Source organism: Corylus avellana, chromosome 5, assembly GCF_965113065.1.
Source record: "Corylus avellana chromosome 5, dhCorAvel1.hap1.2, whole genome shotgun sequence".
NCBI lineage: Eukaryota > Viridiplantae > Streptophyta > Magnoliopsida > Fagales > Betulaceae > Corylus > Corylus avellana.
Genome location: NC_142494.1, coordinates 20,222,378 through 20,243,757, shown reverse-complemented (window position 1 = coordinate 20,243,757; position 21,380 = coordinate 20,222,378). Strand labels below are relative to the sequence as shown.

The following is a 21,380-nucleotide window of genomic DNA, read 5'->3' as shown; positions in this document are numbered from 1 at the left end:
TATCACATCAATCTATATCAACTGCAGTGTTTAGGTCATCCCATTTGCCAAACACCCCCTAAATTTGGCCCATGTTACTTTTGTTCGGCTTTGGGCAGAAAGGGAAAATTCATCAATAACTATTGTTCTAATCTGAAATTATTCTTTTATCTACTAGAGCGGTTTACCCAATCTTTTCTCTTTTCCTTTTTGAACAACGAACAAATGTTAGAGAAAATCCAATCAAATCAATTAGCCAGGAATAATGTGGAAAAGAAAGTTGGTGTTGGGCACAACAAATAAAGATACCAAACAAAATTTGAAAAGACATGACCAAAAATGACAGTTTCATTGAATTCCACAACAAATGATAATCATTGGTTTTAATTTGTGTCACCATCCATCATTACACACTAATAATGCGAAGTTACATCAATATAATTCTACAATTGTGATGATGATTCATTCAATTGCATGTATGATTCACTAATCAATTGTTGGCCACCAACAATTAATTAGTGTCAATTATCTCCAAGACTGCAATATTGTGGCATTTTTTTAGTGCTACGACTATTTTTTGAAGTGATCGACAACATGAGGGGGATATGTTACCAATTTCAAATTGAAAGAAGGAAACTTGGAAGTAACCCTAAACGATTTGTCTACAAGGAAGATTTCGACTGCTTAACAAAAAGCTTGGTTGACTACCTCTTTATGATTGCACGATTGTTTTGTTTTTTTATTTTTTTTAATAAATAAAAATTTTTGTTGAGAATTATAGAATTGGAGGAGGATTCTTGCCACTATTTATATACAAATAGTATTTCCTGTCATAAATGACGCCCATTGAAGTAATTGTATTCCGTTTGAGTATGATTAGGAGTTGTAATTCGTGTTGAGGTATGAATATAAGACTATATGGGTCAATTTAAACTCAACTGATTTAATTAAACGAGTTAGTTCTTTCAATCCTAACACGGCCCATTTAAATAGGAGGGTGACATGACCCAACCCACACAACCCATTTAATAAATATGTTGTGGTGGATTAACCCGACTTGACCAATATAACTCATTTAATTAACAAAATTCTCAATTGTTGAACATGAAAATGAAATATACTATGGGAGTTAAATCTTTCCAACTAAGGATGAGAATGATGATAATTTTTTTGTCTTCTACTTTAGGGTTTAAATATTTTAATGGTAAAAAAAAAAAAAAAAAACCAAAAGATGTTCTAATTTATACAAGTTATATAGTTTACTTACGGATTAACCAGGGTGACCCGAAATTGACTTATTTATTAATCATGTCTAATCGAGTCAACCTAGTTTGACTCAAATTTTATTCTACTAAATCGTAACTCACTAATTTATGTTGAGTTCATTTCAAATTTGCGGGTTGTGTCAAAACTTATAGGCACTAGAAAAAATCAATCATTCTTTAAGCAATACACAACCACTGCCATAAAACGTTCAAACCTCGGCCCACAATCAAGGAACCCATACCATGTTAAGATGGTCCTGGCAAGGGCCCATTCCGCCCAGACAAGGTTAGCCTGCCATGAGCTTATGACTCGTTGAAACTTAAAATAGCAATGAGTCTTCGGTCGTTCAGGGCAAAAGGTCGTTTACCCCTCGACTTTCATGATCAAACCTGTAGAAACGGCAAGTCGCTCACCGAGCCGGTTTGCCGTTTGACCATCGGCTACTCCCCCACTTTTCGGTTCAGGCGCTCTTCTAGTCTTCTTCCCCAAGAGTAAGTGAGTAGCCGTTAGCGGGTCTCATCTTCAAATCCAACCCCTTCCTCATGAAACTCACAAGACCCATTTCCTGCCACTTCAGCACCTACACAAAGACCCAAAAATCACAGCGATTAACCAATAGCCCAAGCTCCCTCAAACCGATCAAAGAGCTTCACGCGCGCCTCATCAGAACCCACCTTTATACTGACCCGTCTTCAATCTCTGAGGTTATCAAGTCCTACGCGCTATCTCCACCAACTTTATCCAAGGCGCGCTTCGCTTTCAACCAAATTCAGCGGCCCACATTGCTGGTCTGGAACCATATGATCCGTGGTATGTCACTGAGTGACCAACCTAGTGAAGCAATTTGTTTCTATAACCGTATGTATCACGGAGGACGAACGGGGGATAATTTGACCCTAATATTTGTTTTCAAGGCTTGTGCTAGAGTTTCCGACATTGTTCAGGGCCAGAAGTTTCATGTTCATGGTTTGAAACTTGGGTTTGAATCGTATGTTTTTGTTTCCAATGCTTTGATTCACATGTACGCTGCTTGTGGTGATTTGGTTTTTGCAAAGAGGGTGTTCGACAAAATGAACAATAGAGATTTGGTTTCTTGGAACTCTTTGATATGTGGGTATAGTCAGTGCAATAGGTTTAAGGAGATTTTCGTTCTTTTTAAAGCAATGCAAGCCGCAAATGTGAAGGCTGATGGGGTCACAATGATGAAAGTTATTTTAGCATGTAGTTATTTGGGTGAATGGGAAACTGCAGACTTTATGGTTGAGTATATTGAGGAGAATCGTATTGAGATCAATGTTTACTTGGGGAACACTATGATAGATATGTACGGACGGCGTGGTTTAGTGGATTTGGCGCAGGCAGTATTTGATACGATGTGGGAAAGGAATATAGTTTCATGGAATGCCATGATAATGGGGTATGTGAAAGTGGGGAACTTAGTTACTGCGCAGAAGCTTTTTGATGATATGCCTACAAGGGATGTGATCTCTTGGACTTCTATGATCACGGGTTACTCTCAAGCTAACGAGTTTACTGAGGCAGTGAGGCTTTTCAAAGAAATGATGGCGGCAAAGGTGAAACCCGATGAAATAACAGTAGCTAGTGTGCTTTCTGCTTGTGCCCATTTAGGGTCACTTGACGTTGGCGAGTCGGTTCATGACTACATACGTAAGCATGGTGTAAAAGCAGATGTTTATGTAGGAAACTCTTTGATAGATATGTATTGCAAATGTGGGGTGGTAGAGAAGGCACTAGAGGTTTTCCAAGAGATGAAAACAAAAGACTCTGTTTCATGGACTTCAGTAATTTCAGGTCTTGCCGTGAATGGCTTTGCAGATTCTGCACTCGATATCTTCTCTCAAATGTTAAGAGAAGGTGTTCAGCCAACTCATGGAGCCTTCGTTGGGATTTTACTAGCTTGTGCTCATGCTGGATTGGTAGATAAAGGGTTGGAATATTTTGAGAGTATGGAAAAAGTTCACAGACTCACTCCAGAAATGAAGCATTATGGGTGTGTTGTGGATCTCTTGAGTCGCTCTGGCAATCTAGACAGGGCATATGAGTTCATAAAGAAAATGCCTTTTGTTCCAGATGTTGTGGTATGGAGGATATTGTTAAGTGCTTGTAAACTTCATGGAAATGTGGTCGTAGCTGAGATTGCTAAAAACAAGCTTCTGAAATTGGATCCTTGTAACAGCGGGAATTATGTTCTCTCATCAAATACTTACGCTGGTTCAGATAGATGGGATGATGTTCTAAAAATGAGAGAGTTGATGGAGGAAAGCAATGTGCAGAAGCCATTTGGTTGTAGTTCAATTGAAGTAAATGGTACAACATTGTATAACTCTCAAGACCCATATCTTATTCAATCTTAAATGAGGAATCCATTCAGCACGGAATGTAAAACTAGGTATCCCAAACAGAACAGTTCATTTAGTGCATTGGCAGTTTTAGTAAACTCTGATGGAGGTGCCCATCACAGACTGAAAAATGGGTTGGTGCTACAATTGGTCAGAGGGCTTTGATGATGTCGGGAAGGCCCAATAGAGTTCCAGTATTTTGACAATGAGAGGTGTCAGTGACCAAATCCTGATGAATTATGCTAGGTTGGTATAATTTGGGGACATGATTCGACCTTGGTAAGCTATGGAGAAAATGAAGTTTTGGATAACAGGAACTAGACTAGGCACTAGGCAGGACTGTTCAGATTAGTAAATGAAATTATTCTTGAAAAAGCCTAGCGGTCTTCCCTGATACGGGAGGCTCCCCAGCTGGAGGGGAGCCACTCCCCTTCTGTCACCTTTCAAAAATTGTACGCTTTTCTCTCACAGGATTGAGCATTTCGAGTTGGAGCCCTTCACGTGATTCAGGTTCTCCCCATATATGTTGAAAGCAGAGACCACATTTTCTTTCAGTGTAGTTTTAGTAGGAGGATTTGGCTTGAGGTGTTGGGTAGATGCATGATGGCTGATCCTCATGTGGTTTGGGAAGACTCTCTGGAGTGGGGAATCAAGGAATTAAAAGGTAGAAGTCTTGGAGTCAATTTATGTAAATTGGCTTTTGTGGCTGTGGTGTACCATCTTTGGAAAAAAAGGAATGACTTGTGGCATGGGATGTGGTGAGTTCAGAAATTCAGATTTTGAAGAGAATAGATTAGGAGCTTTGTACTCTAGTTATGGGAGCTGGTAGTTTCTGACGTTAGCAAGGCTATTTGCTGCAGATGGGGTTTACAAGATCGAATCCTCTGTAAATAGTCTCTTGTGTCTGTTATAGCTTTTGGGAAGAAGGTTCTGCAGTGCTACTTGTTTTGTAAAAGGGAAGTTTTTTCTGCATTGTTTGCTTGTTTTGTTTGTAAAGGTGGGTCTGGTGTAGTTGGGCTGGTTGTAGCCTGATTTGTAGAGTTTTAGAGAGTGAGTTTGGGCTGCTGTTTGCAGCTGACTTTCCAGTTTTTCTGGCGCCTGATTGTATTCTGATTTGTTGCTTAGTAAAGCTGTAAAGTGAAGCTTATTCATTGAAAAAAATAAACTCTCCCCATATACACTTTCCAAGAATTAACATGATCAAATATAGGCTTTTGTGCCTGCGAGTTTAGTGGGTGAAATTTGAGGCAGAGGTCCACTTGAGGTTTTGCATCTCCAAGAAATATTTCTTAACAACATCTTGAATCTCGTCAATCTAAATGCGAGCAAGCTGAAGAACACTGCAGCCACTTCAGAGATACCTCCTTATTTGAGGTGTTAGACTTCAATTAAAACAATGTTTGAGCTACTACTGTAGGTTAACTGCTACATACATATTTTACTAATCTCTTGTAAATAGGCAGGGTTGAGTTCATTGTTTCTTGAGAATACATTGGAAAATTTCTTCTGTTTGGTGTGTGAAAAGATTTGTTTCGGCTTAAAATTTTTTTAAAAAATGATTTTCTTATTTTTGAGTGTTTAGTGTAGCGTAAAATATTGGTCAACCTGAAAATATTTTTAGTTAACCAAAGAAAATAACATTCGTAACGTAAAATGGTTTACGCTTTTCTCATCTACGTAAACAATTTTTTACTGCTTTCTGACACCTCCTGAAAATGCTATTGTAAGAGGACCTCTTATGAGATCTACTTGTCTGAGCAAATTTCAGGCTACTCAAGCACGTGTCCGGATAGGTGGGCTTTACAAGGACCCTCTCACAATTGGTTGTCCGAATTATAAGCAATATGGGCAAACAATTGCACTTGGTCTTAATCCCACCTCTTAAGGCCTTCTATTTTTACACGCTCTTCGTCTGCAACTCTTCTTCGTCATCTTTCTCTCTTCCTCACATATCCTCATATTATAAAATATTTTACTTTGAAACAAAGAGACCTAAGCAAAAGAACTTGAAAAGAATTTAGAAAATTTTTGATATACTTATAAAATTTAACAAGTATATGGGATGTCCACCAGTATGGGCCAAAGGTGCAGAGTAGCAATGTCTCCAATCATTGTATGTTGAATACAGAATTACAGTCTTCCTTGTTTTGCAATGAACTTTTATTTTTTTAACCATAAAGACACAAAGAAAGCTGGTGCATCAAGTTATTGGTTATAAGCAATTTATTTGTAGTAGGCTATCCATATGTTATAGTTCTTAGCTCACATTCATCTCACATGCATCGTGAGAACTTTCTTACAGATTAAACATGACTTTAATGGCACTACCTCCACGAGCACTGGTTTCAAAGGCATCTTCTACCTCCTGCTGTGAGAAGCCAAACCTGTGAGTTATCAGCGGCTTAACGTCGATCTTTCCGGTCTTCAGAAACTCAATGCAGAGCGGCCATGTATTCCGATATCGAAATATGCCAATCACATCGACCTCCCTAACACCCAGAAAAAATTAGACCAACAATATTAAATCGTCACTTATCCCAAAAAGTTTGGCTAATCGGAATGATAAATTTAATCAGTTAATTTATATTCTAACCAACAGCATAAAATCAAAGTTCAAAGACACAGAAATAAAAGAAAGTAACCTCTCTGCTTGTATTATATACTCACATGACACACACATGAAAACGCCCACACTAAAGCCATTGGAAGTTGTACCAAAATTCTAATCAGATTGGTATGGATCCTAATCTGCTAGCATGATTATATTTGTTTTTTAGATTTTTTTTTTTTCCCATCGAAACATCACAAAAACAATCTCAGAATCCCCAATCTGTTCCTTTCCCCAAGATTCAAGAGGAAATCCAAGAAAAAGGAAATGGACATGAGTTATAAAGTTATTGGCATGGACCAAGCTTTGTATGCCGAAGTGTTAAAAGCTTCCAAACTAATGGAAGTTGATGTTTGTTTGGTTAGTAGGGGAATTAAAGGCAAATAAAAGCCATTTGCAGAAGCTCATGCATTTCCTTTGCATTTAAGTACACCTACCTGGCTGCTGCCGGGGTAAGAGGGGCAGTCATCTCACTCTTAGCTAATCCAATAAGACAAACTTTGCCACCGGAACGAGTGGCGTTCAACGCCGTCGACGTGGTTTTGTCAAAGCCGACACAGTCAAAGCTGACATCAATGCCAGATCCCATGGCATTTTGTATCTTTACTACTTCTTCACTGACATCCTGAGCAATAACGCTCAAGTTAAATCATTTACAAGTAGAAAGAAACTACTTGGAAAGCAACTTTAAATCATTTACAAACTTGGAAAAAAAAAAGAAATGGGAACCTGGATGTTTGTTGAAACTTGAATAGTCTCATCTGCACCAAGATTCTTTGCAATAGATAAACGGCATTCATCAACATCAACAATGACAATTCTTGGTGCTCCAAAAGCACGAGCAGCTAATAGTGTAACAAGGCCTATTGGTCCTGCTCCCATGATCAATACATTAGTCTCAGGACCGACATTTGCACGACGACAAGCATGGACACCAACACTGAGGGGTTCACACATTGCTCCTTCTTCCAAGCTCACATTGTCAGGCAGTTTAAAACACAAATTTGCTGGATGCACCACCTGTTACAAGAAAGTCGCATCGAGCATGTAACTTAAAACATGAATGTTCATGTAATGGTTAAGTGATTAAATTTACCTCTTCCTATCTGTTTAAGCTTTTGGGAAAACTAGTAGTTTAACATAGTATCAGAGCTAAAAGTCCTGAGATCAAACCTTGACTCCGTCAATTTACCTCTCATTTTAATTAAATATTTCACATGTTGGGCCTCACCTGTTAAAAGGAAGTTTACTACAACTAGTGGAAGCGGCTCATCTAGCAAGATTATAAGCAGGCTAGTTGGCGCTACGATGAACCTTCTGAACAGGAAAAAGATCAAGGAGCTAGCAAGATTATGGGCAGGCCAGATTAAGAGCATATAAAAAGTTCTAACTATGCTTGTCTGGAACCTATCAATCCATAACCAAGCAATGTTTTAGGAGAAGGGATATATTGTGGGCAAAGCAATCAAAAGTCGCAGTTTGATTTATAACTTTTCATATAATGAACTCTAAGAGTAGGCATGTCACTAGCAGGCCATGCCTCATGAGTGCACATTATGTATAAAATGTCTGTATATTCTTTTAAATTGAAGTCCTACAGAAATGCGCTGTTGTAGCCTCATTTTCCATCACCATGATAGTGAAGAGATAGTGTTAACAAACTCTTAAGTCACTCAATAATAGTAGATTCTAAATATTCATACATGAAATTCGGTTGAACAGAGTCAATATCTCAATGAGCTTAAGCACAAAGTCAAATGGTACCTTCTCTCCCCATAAGAACAGGATGGAGGACAAAGTCATAGGTTTGAAACCAACTAAATGTGTGTACTTACTAACAAAATATAATCTTAGGTACCTTATTAGCAAGAGAGCCATTAGTAGGAGGAGAACCAAAAAATTTCATCTCTGGGCAAAGATTGTAGCGACCATCTTTGCAGAGATTGCATTGCCGGCAACTGATTCCAGGCTCTAATGCTACACGGTCACCTACTGCTAGAGACTTCACTTGGCTTCCAACTTCCTCTATGATTCCAGCACACTCATGCCCTATAACCATCGGCTTTTTGACGATAAAATTTGCACATCTCATTGTCTGATAAAAGATAAAAAAGACATCAATCATAGCAGACATCAGTGATCACCAAAAAAATATTGATACAAGTAAATTTATGCAATATCTCCCTCCCTCTCTAAGAAGCCATTTTATGTAATTTGTTGGAGAAAATATATATATATATAAACAAGGTGATAAGGAGCATACTACCTTGAAGTGGTGAATATCACTTCCACATATTCCAAGAGCTTTTACCCGAACTTTGACATCATGGGGGCCTAAATTTACAGGAAATTTATGGTAAATGTGAACAACTGTCTCAAAAAATCTTGTATTATCGAGTCATTAGTATTTAATTAGATAAAATAGCTTGGGTGAAACATAATCTGATCATATTAGTTAATGAAATAAGGCCCATCAGCTCATGCTCCTGCAATATAAAGTGGAATAATGGGAATATAAATGTTATTGGAAGTTTTTATTTTTTTTAGTTTTAATACTCAAAAACATTTTATCAAGAAATTTCTTGTTTGACAAGAAAGAAAGGGGTAAAAAGGGCTCGCAGCAGTACGTGCCTACTAGCTCAGCAAAGGTTAATATAGAAAAAATTGATGATCATAAAGCTGCAGAAGTTCTTATTCTTTTGATCATGTTCAGGGTTCGTCTGTGTTAATACAAGCATCCATGAATTTCATATATATATACAAACATAATCGAGAGAAGACATTGCCCAGACAAGAGCTCAAGGAAAGAGAATTTAATTTACCAAGAGAAGGCAGATGATATGGTTGAATTTTAAGGGTTTTGATGCCAAGAAGCCAAGCAGCCAGATTCTCTCCATCTTCTTCGTGTTCCTTGCCTTCAGTACAACTACCCCCTGACATCTCTCTCTCCCTCTCTCTGAGAATGAACTTATTTTATCCTTGCAAAAATGTCATCTAATATATATAACCATTTCTAAGAATATATTCTAACATTGTAATTTCATATTTAAGAATATATTCCAACACTCATTTTGTTACCAACATGGCAACATGTCAGGAGCCACCTGCTCTTTTGGACTATCCACCTCCATCTCCATCTACCGGTCTTTCGTTTGTTTGACATGTTTTTTCTATTTCTTATTATTATTATTATTATTATTTTTTAATTTTAGCTGAATACATTATTCAGTTTCATATTTTTCGGTGCGACAACAACGCCAGCGGCGGGTAGCAAGAAGGAGTGCATGCAAAAATAAGGTCGGATGGTCGGAGAAGGAGACGCTCAAATTCGAAATATTGTTTACAAATATAAAAAAAAAAAAAAAAAAAAAAACTATTTTACACCGCTTAAAAGAACTTTTTCTTATCAACCGAAAATTTTTCGGTTTGATCAAGATTTTCAATGGTGCCAAATACGAAAAAAATAAATAAAATCTTTTAAAAATAGGGTTTTTTGGCCTAATTAAGTGTTGCTATTGATGCAAATTATAATGTTCATGTGGACGTAACACACCAAGAAAAAAAAAAAAAGCTTAAGGCCCCATTTGGTTTGCAGAATAGACCCTTAGATTGAATTAGCTAAGATTAGGTATAACTAGTCCTTTGTTTGATAATACTCTATTCCTGGGGATAGTCTATTCTCATAGGACTACTAATCTCATACACACAGGATTAGGTAAGCCACTAAAAAATGAATGGTTTAGCTAATTCTTTCTTGTAAGATTAAATTAATTGTGTAAATTGCCACAAAAAACCTCACTTGTGAGATTAAATTTCCTTCTCTTTCTCTGATTCTTCTATATTTCTCTCTCTCTCTCTCTCTCTCTCTCTTATAAGTGTATTTTAGGAAATTTGATCACAATATGATTCTATTCACCAACATATTGAATTGTACTAAATGAAGGAATATGATTAACTAGTCTATTCCAGCGTAAAAAACTAAACAAATGAATAGGAATAGCTAATCTATTCCACACTCTTCTATTCTCAGTAGTAATTATTCCTTTTCCAATGGACTAGACATTCCGTGAACCAAACGATGCCTAATTATTTGAGGCATTTATCTAATTATACCCTCAATCATATGAAAAAGAATTTAGCATCATGGCAGACAAGTAGTCTCTTATCCTTGTCCTGTTTCTTCAAATTCCTTGTTCTGTTTGTTTTTCTCTTCTTCTTTTCCTGTTTTTGTATTGTACCAAAGAAAATTTACATATAAAAAATTAATTAAAAAAAAAAAAAATGCAAGAAAACTATGAGAAAGGTTGAAGGGAATTGCAATACAACTCTACTTTATACCTCAAATGGTCACCAAATTGTATGCTATTGGTTTCCTACTGCTTTCCAGATACGACTAAGGCATGTAATTATCACTAAATAGAGGGGGCTGATCCGATTAATAAGCGCCCGTCGATGTCGTAGCAGAAAGTGATCGGATTGATTATGCTTATATTTGAAGACGACAATCTTGGATCGCAGTGGAACCTACTGATCCATCAGGTCCATTCAATTTTTTTTTTTTTTTTTTTTTTTTTTTTTTTTAAACTCATAGCTGTTTTTTTAAAGAGTCCCTGATGTTTAAAAAGTGTTAAAGTAATCCAATCAATTATTAAAGTGGGTCACAAATGTCACAATTATTTTATATTCATGTGATACTTTTATTATTTAAAAACTAAAATTAATAAAATAAAAAACTAAACTAAAATATCTTTTAATTTTAAATAATAATAAAAAAATTAATCACCGTAGTTGGTCTAAATTACAAATATCTTATGCAGTATAAAAATATGGATAAATGAAAAATCACACCATATGGTTGGCCTAAATTATAAACCGATGCGTGTCGTATGAAAGTGAAATTAGAAGTTCTAAGGATATGCAAAAAAAAATAATTTAATTTTTTAAAATTAAATATCATGTCAATGCCAATAAAAATGGTGACATATGTCATTCTTATTAAACTAAAAAATTAATTTTTTAATTTTTTAGAAATTAACTTTTTTGTTTTTTATTTTAGCTTTTAAAAAAAAGATATTATAAAATATAAAAAAATATATGACATTTTTAACACAATTTTGTAGTTTGATGAGTTACTTTTAACACATATGTGAAACTCTTTTGAAAACGACTAAGGAGATATTTTTATATTTTACCTTTTGTTTTTTAAGCGCCCATTGAAATCAATAATAAATGATTTTATATATATAACCCATGAGGATGAGGATGAGGATATCCACTGCGAAGCTGACTCACCCTCCGTTCTTCTTCACAGCTTCTCCATTCTTCTTCACAAATTATAAATAGCGCAAGAAAACTCTACATCTCTTTGTGACTTTGTTCATAGCTCTTGAGAGAGAGAGAGAGCGCAAATGGGTAAGGGAGGGATGTCACATGGAGGTGCTGGAGAAGACAAAGATGGTGAAGAAGAGAACATGGCGGCTTGGCTTGTTGGTATCAACACTCTAAAGATTCAGGCTTTTAAGCTTCCTCCCCTCGGTATGACTCTATTTTCTTTGCTTTTTTGGATCAATTAAACAGTTCTAATTTCATCAGCGTTGTTGAAGTTGTGCTTTCCACTCCTATATATATTTATCAAATTGCTGACGACCCTTTTGTTTGATTCTTTCTGAACTGCCCTTTTCGTAGGACCACATGATGTTAGAGTTAGGATGAAGGCTGTGGGTATCTGCGGCAGTGATGTTCACTATCTCAGGGTAAACCCCACTTCATCTTTTGTATCCCCATTATTTTTATCGTTATTATTGAACTGTGATCATCTCGATTAACATCTTTCCGGTGTCTGAGAAAACGTTGGAAAAAGAGTAAGAAAATATTGGTTGATTCTATTTTGAATGTTGGATGTATTTTCAGACCATGAGATGTGCGGATTTTGTAGTTAAAGAGCCAATGGTAATTGGGCATGAGTGTGCCGGTATTATAGAGGAAGTTGGAAGTGAGGTGAAGGATCTGGTGCCTGGTGACCGCGTGGCATTGGAGCCAGGGATCAGTTGCTGGCGATGCGACCTTTGCAAAGAAGGTCGATACAATCTATGCCCGGAGATGAAGTTTTTCGCCACTCCACCAGTCCATGGTTCTCTTGCAAATCAGGTTATAATTTGCAGCATTTTCAACTATGAATTTTCGAGATCTACATGTAGCAATATATTACACAATTAGTTTAACATACTTATGCCCCTGCTTCTTGCATTAGCGTATCTGGTCATTTGTAAAAGCATACTGTTAGTTTAATTTGAGTTTATTATGTAACCTTGTTGTGTCCATGTTCATGCAAAGTTAATGACCTGTTAAAACGGAGAAGCTCAAAGAGAAATTCACTTGGGTCCACTGTCCCAATCATGATTATCCTACCCCAGAGGGAAATGTCCTTCCCTTTTTGGTCGGTTGTGGTCGAGGAGGAATTCGAACCCCCCATTGGTAGCCACTTGCCCGTAACACCCTACCCTCTCCACTGGATTTGTTCGTGGGAGTATCCTAAAATGGCCGACCTTGACCCCTGTTATTTAGAGGTTATATCTAATATTCAAAGTTTCCCTTGATTTGGTACCGCTCTCTCAGCCCGCACCAAAACAATGCATCATGAACCTTCATTGTGATTTTACCAGCAAGATTTGATCATATTGGTTCAACAAATTTTAAGTGTTGAATGACGTGATTCTACTGCTAAAGGCCATTGTTTGGTGCAATAGTAAAGTATTAAGGCAAGTACAAATATTAGAGTGCCACTTCATGCCAAAAAAAAATTTTAAGGGTAGGACCATATCCAAGTCATCCTTCCCTGGACCCTACTTAAGTGGCACAAGCACTAGGTGATGATCTTAAGGACAGTATCACATGATCCTAGTAGTACTTTGAAAGGCAAAGACAAAGGGCACAAGGTGAGGCAACCTCAAATACTTGAGGTATTAGTCTTACCAAGGCTTTAATGTAGCAAAAAAGATGCTCCTGAAACAGAGCCCAAGCACTTTTCAAATATCTATTGGAAAACGTTTTCCTAATTTGTGAAATTTTTGAATGATTCATAAACCATTAAGAGATTAAACATGAAAACTTTATAGTGATTTCGTATAACTGATAACCAGGTTAGGGGTGATGTAAAGTCGGAATATAAATGCTATGCCTCCCATAATCCTATTGATAGGGCATCTCTTGTATAGAATTGAATGTGATGAAATAAATATATAGTGCAATTATCTGTGTTTGAGATGAATCTTTCTTTTGGGCAGGTGGTGCATCCTGCAGACCTATGTTTTAAACTGCCAGACAATGTGAGCTTGGAGGAAGGGGCTATGTGCGAGCCCTTAAGTGTTGGTGTTCATGCTTGTCGACGAGCAAACATTGGTCCTGAAACAAATGTGTTGGTCATGGGAGCTGGACCCATAGGGCTAGTTACACTGCTAGCAGCTCGCGCTTTTGGGGCACCCAGAATTGTCATTGTTGATGTGGATGACCACCGTTTATCTGTTGCAAAAGAGCTCGGTGCAGATGGGATTATTAAAGTTTCAACAAATATTCAGGTTTCAGTATTCTATTTTACAAACAGATAATGCATAGTTCTATTAGAAATCTTATCAAGCTTTGGTTCATTGTTCTTCCTTCAGTATTAATAGAATGGAGGATCCATGTCTCTTCCAATGGCTGTCGCTTGAATGCACCATTGCTATCTTTTAACATCGTTGTTTTACAGGATGTGGCTGAAGAAGTTGTACAGATACATAAAGCTATGGGAGCTGGAATAGATGTGAGCTTCGATTGTGCAGGCTTCGACAAAACCATGTCAACAGCACTGAGCGCCACCGGTGCAGGTGGCAAAGTTTGCCTTGTGGGAATGGGTCACAGCGAGATGACCGTCCCACTCACTCCGGCTGCTGCGAGGTATTTTGATGTAATCATGATCATTTTTGGGCTGAGGAATTATACACAGAATTAGATTTTCTTGAATAGTTTTGCAACATTGACTTTGCTTTTTCACTTTTTGATCTATTTTTTTATAGTATTTTTTCTTTTACTTAACAGCTATGGTTTTCTACTTGTTATAGGGAGGTTGATGTGGTTGGCATCTTCAGATATAAGAACACATGGCCGCTTTGCCTTGAGTTTATAAGGAGTGGTAAGATTGACGTGAAGCGGCTTATTACACACAGGTTTGGGTTCTCTCAAAAGGAGGTGGAAGAAGCCTTTGAAACAAGTGCTGGTGGTGGTAATGCCATTAAGGTCATGTTTAATCTATAAACTCACCTGCTGAGGCATGAACCTCTCTTTGTAAATGGGATCTATGTTTACTTATTGTAATGAAACGAATAATTAAATAAAGGGGGAAAAAAAAACTTAGTAGCTTATGAGTTGCACTTAGTAGCTTATGAGTTGGAAGAAGTAAAGGTAGTAGCCTTCTTGTGGTTAATAAAGTTCAGATGGCAGTGTCATGTCATCTTGCACTCAAACTTTTGTCTTCTCACAGTAGAGTATGAACATTCGATTGGGCTTGTGATTTTCAAATGTGCAATTTAAAAATGTGACTTTTAAAAACGCAGTTAAGGGTTTGGCCAAATGTAGTTTAGCCTTTAAAATTATGTGTTTTTAAAAAGCATTTCATTGCTTGCAATTTGAAAATACGGATTTTCTACGCTTTCTAATTGCAATTTTTTTAAAAATGCAAACACAAATAATTATTTTTTACGATTTAATTTAAAATTGCACTTTTTGTCTACAAAATCGAATCGTCAAACACACTCTAAATTGCATTATTTATATAACAATTTATTAAATCGCATTACTCTCATATAATATCTTGTGGATGTGTGCATGCTAAGGATCCTAGTTTGGAGGCGTAGTCAATTGCTGGTTTTAGTTGTTTTGGTTAGTGATAGCAATATCATACTAACCGAATAGCCCTTATAGAGGGATTTTTTGAGTAATTCTATACGCAATCATTGTCTTTCTTTCAAAATTGATGTAACTTTTAAAATTATCATTGAACCATCACAAATTTAATAATGATTTTAAACGCAGTAAACTTTGAACAATAAAAAGATGATAAATATCATTACTCAGGATTTCAACGCCCCTAAAATTGTTGCAAAGCAGTGCCCAAATCCTCCTGTATAATCCTTTTACCACTTTAAACCAAATCCACAACACAACCGTTGATGAGCCAAACACAATACACTTGCATTCAGAAATGAGACACAATGTGCTTACAATGATGAGGTACAGCACAATGATCAAGTACTCTTGCAGCGAGCAAAACAAATATTTGCTCAATTTTCATGAAGATTTCTCAAAATGTTACAGCCTGGATATGATGAAGAAGCCCGTCATAAATATGGCACGGGACAAGGAGACAACAGCCTTTGGTGCTACAAAAACAGAAAAAAAACCTACTACCACTATAAACCCGTAACTTAAAATTCCTTGTACGAACTCACCAATTACAAAGGAGCCAGAAAAAAGTGAACTAACTAAACTAATCAATGTAATCAAGAGAGAGAAAAATCGTGCCGCTCATCGGGTGGTAGCCGTTGGTTCAGCCAACCACTGCCACACTTTCACTTGACCTGATCCATCACCAGTAAAAAACAGGCCGCCAGGACCTGTCTGTATTGCTCGAACCTCTTGTTTAGCAAAAATTTTACCCCTCTCGGAAAATCTAAACCAGAACAGACCAAAAGAAACACAATTATAATGGATTATAGGGGGTTCTTGAAAGCACAAATAGAAAGTAACAAAAGAATGGAATAAAATAAAATAAGAGAGACAACCAAGAAAATACTCACGATGGCAAATCATAGAGGTGGACAGAGTTATCATTGCCAGAGCATAGCAAGATGGGCTTGGCTTCTGAATCATGCATCCCACAGAGGGTAAGCAGGCCCTGCAGCAGCCAAATCATAAAATCATCAAACTCAATTTTTATCTTCTTCTTTATTTATTTATTTATTTATTTTTGATAATAAACATCATCAAACTAACTATACTACGATATAAAGCAACATTGAATCACTAGAACACCATCAATACCTTAGAATTATATACAATATGGAATGGTATCATCATATCAATTCAAATAATGTCCGTCCACTAATTTCCTAATAAGAATCAACTACCAACTACTTCCTCATATCTGGTAACCTTCCACTCCAAAACATAAAAATTGAATAAAAGAAAAGCAACAACCAAACATGCATTAGAGCTTCTAAATGTAGCATTACAGAATTTCTCCCATGTACAAGGGTTGCATCTCTCCCCTCCCAATTGCAGCACTTCTAAATTAATTTTAATATTTATTAAAAGAAATGAAAAGATCAACCATGAATTTTCTTCTGAGACTTGAAACTAATCTGTGCTTCTGCGTGCCCATTGCACCTACTAGGCCCCTTATATCAAGGTTAGAAAATTCAACTAGGGATTAGTATAGACTATTCCAGAGGCACAATACTGAAACTACAACTATATCCTCAAACTTAAGTTTAACGTGTACTAACTTTTGATCATCTCATAATGAAAATTCTGGTTTTCCAGTCAGTGTCCACAAAAGTCAAGCTTCAGCCATTTATCCTAAAGATTTATGGTCTTTCTTACCTACGGATACCTAAAACAGTTTAAAATAAAACCTCTCACTCTAGTTGTGCCACCATAAACTAGTATAAGCTTCTCAATACAAGAAGAACAAACTATAACGATTCCCCCAAAAATCCTAAATCAAGGACTACCTTACTAAATAATACACCATTCTCTATTAACCAATACATAAAGTAGCACAGGGAAAAAATTCATGAGAAAACTGATTTACGCTTGAGTTATTTACCTCATCTATAAGTGAGCACATCAAATGAGAATCCATCAATAGAGCGAATTTGCCAAAATAAGATGACAAACATTGGACGGGCCACAACTCACACTTAGCATAAATGCTAAGATTTATGCTAAGTATAAATCTTAAGATTGCAATTGACAATTTGAACAAAAGTATCCTAAGATTGCAAGAAAATCAAATGTTCCTTTTATCAATATCGACAACTGAATTCAAGGATTACACCTAAAGGCACTGATAAGCCCAGCAACATCATTCTGACAAGGCTAACTTTGTTTTAAAACAAATGTCAATGTGCATGACAAAGCAAAATGAAATATCTTAAACAACTTACATGTTCTTCGTTGTGAGTGAATGTTGCTTCCAAGTTCCCACTTTCTGTAGCAACCCACACCTGTACAAACAAAAACAAAAAAACAAAAACAAAAAGGAGGGGAGGGGGGGGGGGGGGGTGAAGAAAAATCTGTTTAGTCCCAGCGCATAAATCTATACATAAATATATAAACTGATATATACACAAAAGGATCGCATAGGATGAACATTAGAGACACAAACCTTTATTGTTTTGTCTAATGAACATGACAAAAGGAACTGGTCCCAGCAAAGAACCGACATCACAACTGAAGTGTGCTCTTTAAGTGTCTGTATACATTGCAACGTCTCAAGGTTCCAGACCTGAAAGAAAGCAGATTATGGAATTAAATATATACATACATAAACACATATACGTACATGCATGTGTGTGTGTGCGCTCTTTAAGTGTCTGTATACATTGCAACGTCTCAACGTTCCAGACCTGAAAGAAAGCAGAATATGGAATTAATATATCCATACAAAAACACATATGCGTGCGCATGCGCGCGCACGCATGTGTGTGTGCACGCCAAAAGGCAGACAAAAACATTTCAAAATCTAACGTAGTTTTTAAAATATGCCTCTAGAAGTACTCCACTAAAAAGATTAGATGTAGAGAATATATATGATACCGAAACGAACTTACTCTTATAGTGCAGTCCATGGAACCAGAATATAGCCTATTAGCTCCAACTACTAATGAAACAACTCCAAGGGTATGACCTATAAGTGATGCAGCTGGTTCAAAACAGTTGGAAGCTGCATTAAACTTCCATGCTAGTATAGACCCATCCTGCACCAAAGAAAATATTCAATGAATGCTAATCAAATATCAACACACACGTAGGGAGACAATACACTTTTTTTAATAAGTAGGGAGAAAATACACCTCCCTAAAGATGCAACGACTTTTCCACACGTGAGAATCAAGTTACATCATCAAATCTCAGTTCCAATGACATTAAAGGGCCATGTGTACCAAAATGCTATGTACATTAACTATCATATACCCTAATAGCCTGATAGACACAGTAAATGTGCTACTAGCATAACTATCCTTTTTTGTCCTTTACACTGATTTGTATCTTCTACGTGCATTAAAATTCATAATTTCCTCCCTCAATAACAAAGTAAAAACAAGCTGATTCATACAATGGGGTCCAAAGCATCGTAAAACCCACTTCTGAAAGACCCAATCAAACAGGTACAGATATTGAGAGATAACATATTATTATGAAACATGTACTCATAGTCCAAAAAATTACCTGTGTTCCAGCAAAGAGCAAATCATTACCCACAACCATGGAATAAACTTGCCCTACAGGCCCGTTAAGACTCAGCTCAATGGAAGTTTGGGTGTTCCATGCCTGCAATACCATTATCACAAACTCAATTAGGGCAGACTTCCTTACTCAAGTATAAGATCACATAAACAGATTCTTTTTACATAACTGTAATGTTGTAATATAATATCATAATAACATTGCATTATATTAGAAGACAAAAGAAAAAAGGAACAATAACATTGTACCATATAGAAGACAAAAAGCCCTTGAGTTTGCCTCCCATCTTACCTTGACAATATTTGGTATCCCAACAAAGACCCAAGGACCTTCACTGATCATACAACCTACTTCGCCACCAAGATTAATCACTCCCATACACTGCAAACAAATATAGAAAAACCATAACATATAAATTAATTTGCCTACTCTTAAGTTGGCTATAAACCAATGAGTAATGAATACACCTCTGGAGTATGAGATAGAGAGAAAAAACAAAACTCAACTCCACCAAGCGAAAACAGAGAGCCTATCTCTGTAATTATTTTATATACTAATAGCACTTGAACATATGATATTGACAATTTATACAGAAAGAACACATCAACTATTTCATTTTTTGAATCAACTCTCCTTTTGTCTTTTGATTTTAAACATGACTCATCACTACAATATTGTCGATCCCAGCTATTGAGGTGCAAAAATGACACTCTGCTCACATGGACAGCTTTAAAGTGCAATTTCAAATGCTATAAAAGACTATGGCTTCTCTCACTGGACATCAATTGGTTTTTAGATAAGATGGTCAAAAGCCTGATCCAACACCAACCATATAGTATTTATTGTCTTGGGGGTCAATGGGAACCATACTCCACTGTTTTTAATACCAAACAGCCAGAAGTAGTAGTGATGATTGAAAACTACATCCTAGAAAGCATTGCATTTCATAGTCGATTATCTCAATGGTTTTGATAATTGTAGTAGAACGTTATCTTTGGCACCTAGAAATTTCCGTAATCTTACAAATTTAGCTATACTATTTTGAGGTGATCTTTTTCCTCGCTTCAGTTGGTTGAAAATTCCTTTCTACACTCGGAAACCAACTAACCCAAAAAAAAAAAAAGACTTTCAATCCATAAACCCTTCCTTTCCTATTGACTCCCAGCAACCAAACACAAATCAATTAACAACTGGAAAATAGAATCAAAACCAATAAAAAACGCAAGAAAAAGTTGATACCGACCTGCCCAGACTGGCAATCCCAAGCCCGTACAGTCTCATCCTTACTACCTGTATAAAGCTTATTGGACCCGGATGGCAACGCAATCCCACTCACAACCTGTTCACCAAAAAACCACAATCAACCCCATCGAAACCCACAACACGAAAACCATCAAAACCCCAAAATTAGCCCAAAGAATCACCAAGACAACCAAAAATCTTCACCTTCTGGTGCCCCTCCAGCTGAGTGAGCATCGAAAAGCCGTCCCCCAAGCTCCAAGAATGCAAGTACCGGCAACTGTCGCCGTACCCACAGTTCCCCTGAAGCCAAAACTTGCAAATCTTGGAGACCCTCTCGGGCTTCCTAACCACTCTGCTATTGGTGCCGCCATGGGCTCGGCCCCAAGTGGAGCCGGAGCCGCCGTAATTGGGCCTGGGCCGGGGGCCCGAGAAGCCAGACGCGTCATCGGTGAAGCCGTGGGCCCGCTTTGACGGTGCGCCGTTGGATGGCGGAGGCTGCACTTCTCTGTGGAGGAACTGACACGGGTGGCGGTTGCAATTGCCCGCCCGCCAATGGAAGCACACCCTTTGGTTCCTGGAGTCCCCTGGACCACCCAGGCGCTGGAAAACGCGCTTGCCGCCGTTGTCCAAGTCCATCGCTCACAAATTCCGAGGCCCAATTGGTCCAATTTCCAAATCTCTTTTCTGGGATTGAAATGGGCAAATCGTTGAGATTTTTAATTGGATTCGCCGTAGCGAAACTCCACGTAGTTTCGGATATAGGAAAATTTGATTGCGATCAGGTAATGTGAGGATATCAGAAACCCTAACCGTGTATCAGTGTCTATGTGTGTGGGACAGAGGCTTTGGGGAATTAGAATCAGAAACCCTAATTAAAGCTTCTTTTATGTCCAATGATCACTCTCTCTCTCTCTCTGTCTATCTCCAATCTCCATGTCTCTGTCTCCCCGTGTTAATAAGATGGGTGAAGAAGGTGGAGAAATAAAGTACGAGACTGCGTCGGCTGTACGAAACCTGGAATGACGAGAATGCCCTGGAAGAGAAGTACTGTCAAAGACCACTCTACTTTTACGTGATCTACACTGTGGCTTTATAGGTATGTTAGCGAAAACCTACGCGACAAGAACAACGGCTCCGTTGGCAAAAGCCAAAAGCCCATTGCTATTCATCTATAAAAGAGAAAAACTACCATGCTTTTAACATTTTTTTGACTTCACTCCAAAACAAAAAATAAATAAATTAAAAAAAAAAACCAAAAACAAAACAAACAAACAAAATTAACTTTTAACTTATTTATTTTTTACATTACATTAATTACTTTTTATTATTATTTACAAAATAAGATTTTTTACTTTTTTATATTAAACATTCTTTTTTTTTTCTCATATCAATCAATTTTATCTACAATTCATATCCACTAA

The 21,380-nt window shown here is 37.1% G+C and overlaps 3 protein-coding genes and 1 pseudogene across 3 annotated transcripts; 2 read left to right on the top strand and 2 right to left on the bottom strand.

Annotated features, from left to right (window-relative positions):
- Positions 1–1,720: 1,720 nt before the first annotated feature.
- On the top strand, positions 1,721–4,790 carry LOC132182500 (pentatricopeptide repeat-containing protein At2g22410, mitochondrial pseudogene; annotated as a pseudogene).
- A 1,011-nt stretch (positions 4,791–5,801) lies between these two features.
- On the bottom strand, positions 5,802–9,212 carry LOC132181067 (L-idonate 5-dehydrogenase). Its single transcript, XM_059594118.2, has 6 exons — positions 9,036–9,212; positions 8,480–8,547; positions 8,072–8,308; positions 6,943–7,233; positions 6,651–6,838; positions 5,802–6,094 (listed from the first exon to the last, which is right to left on the bottom strand). Exons 1-6 carry the CDS (start codon positions 9,151–9,153, stop codon positions 5,902–5,904), a joined length of 1,095 nt encoding a protein of 364 aa, XP_059450101.2. The 5' UTR covers positions 9,154–9,212; the 3' UTR covers positions 5,802–5,901.
- A 2,273-nt stretch (positions 9,213–11,485) lies between these two features.
- Positions 11,486–14,711, top strand: LOC132181437 (GroES-like zinc-binding alcohol dehydrogenase family protein). Its single transcript, XM_059594650.2, has 6 exons — positions 11,486–11,748; positions 11,899–11,966; positions 12,124–12,360; positions 13,497–13,787; positions 13,958–14,145; positions 14,310–14,711. The coding sequence occupies exons 1-6, from the start codon at positions 11,622–11,624 to the stop codon at positions 14,500–14,502; spliced, it is 1,104 nt and encodes a 367-aa protein (XP_059450633.2). The 5' UTR covers positions 11,486–11,621; the 3' UTR covers positions 14,503–14,711.
- Positions 14,712–15,417: 706 nt separating this feature from the next.
- On the bottom strand, positions 15,418–21,017 carry LOC132182497 (zinc finger CCCH domain-containing protein 48). The gene is made up of 9 exons (XM_059595761.2): positions 20,164–21,017; positions 19,961–20,056; positions 19,009–19,098; positions 18,700–18,801; positions 18,081–18,227; positions 17,636–17,755; positions 17,415–17,474; positions 16,044–16,141; positions 15,418–15,916 (listed from the first exon to the last, which is right to left on the bottom strand). The coding sequence occupies exons 1-9, from the start codon at positions 20,593–20,595 to the stop codon at positions 15,772–15,774; spliced, it is 1,290 nt and encodes a 429-aa protein (XP_059451744.1). The 5' UTR covers positions 20,596–21,017; the 3' UTR covers positions 15,418–15,771.
- Between the last annotated feature and the right edge of the window lie 363 nt (positions 21,018–21,380).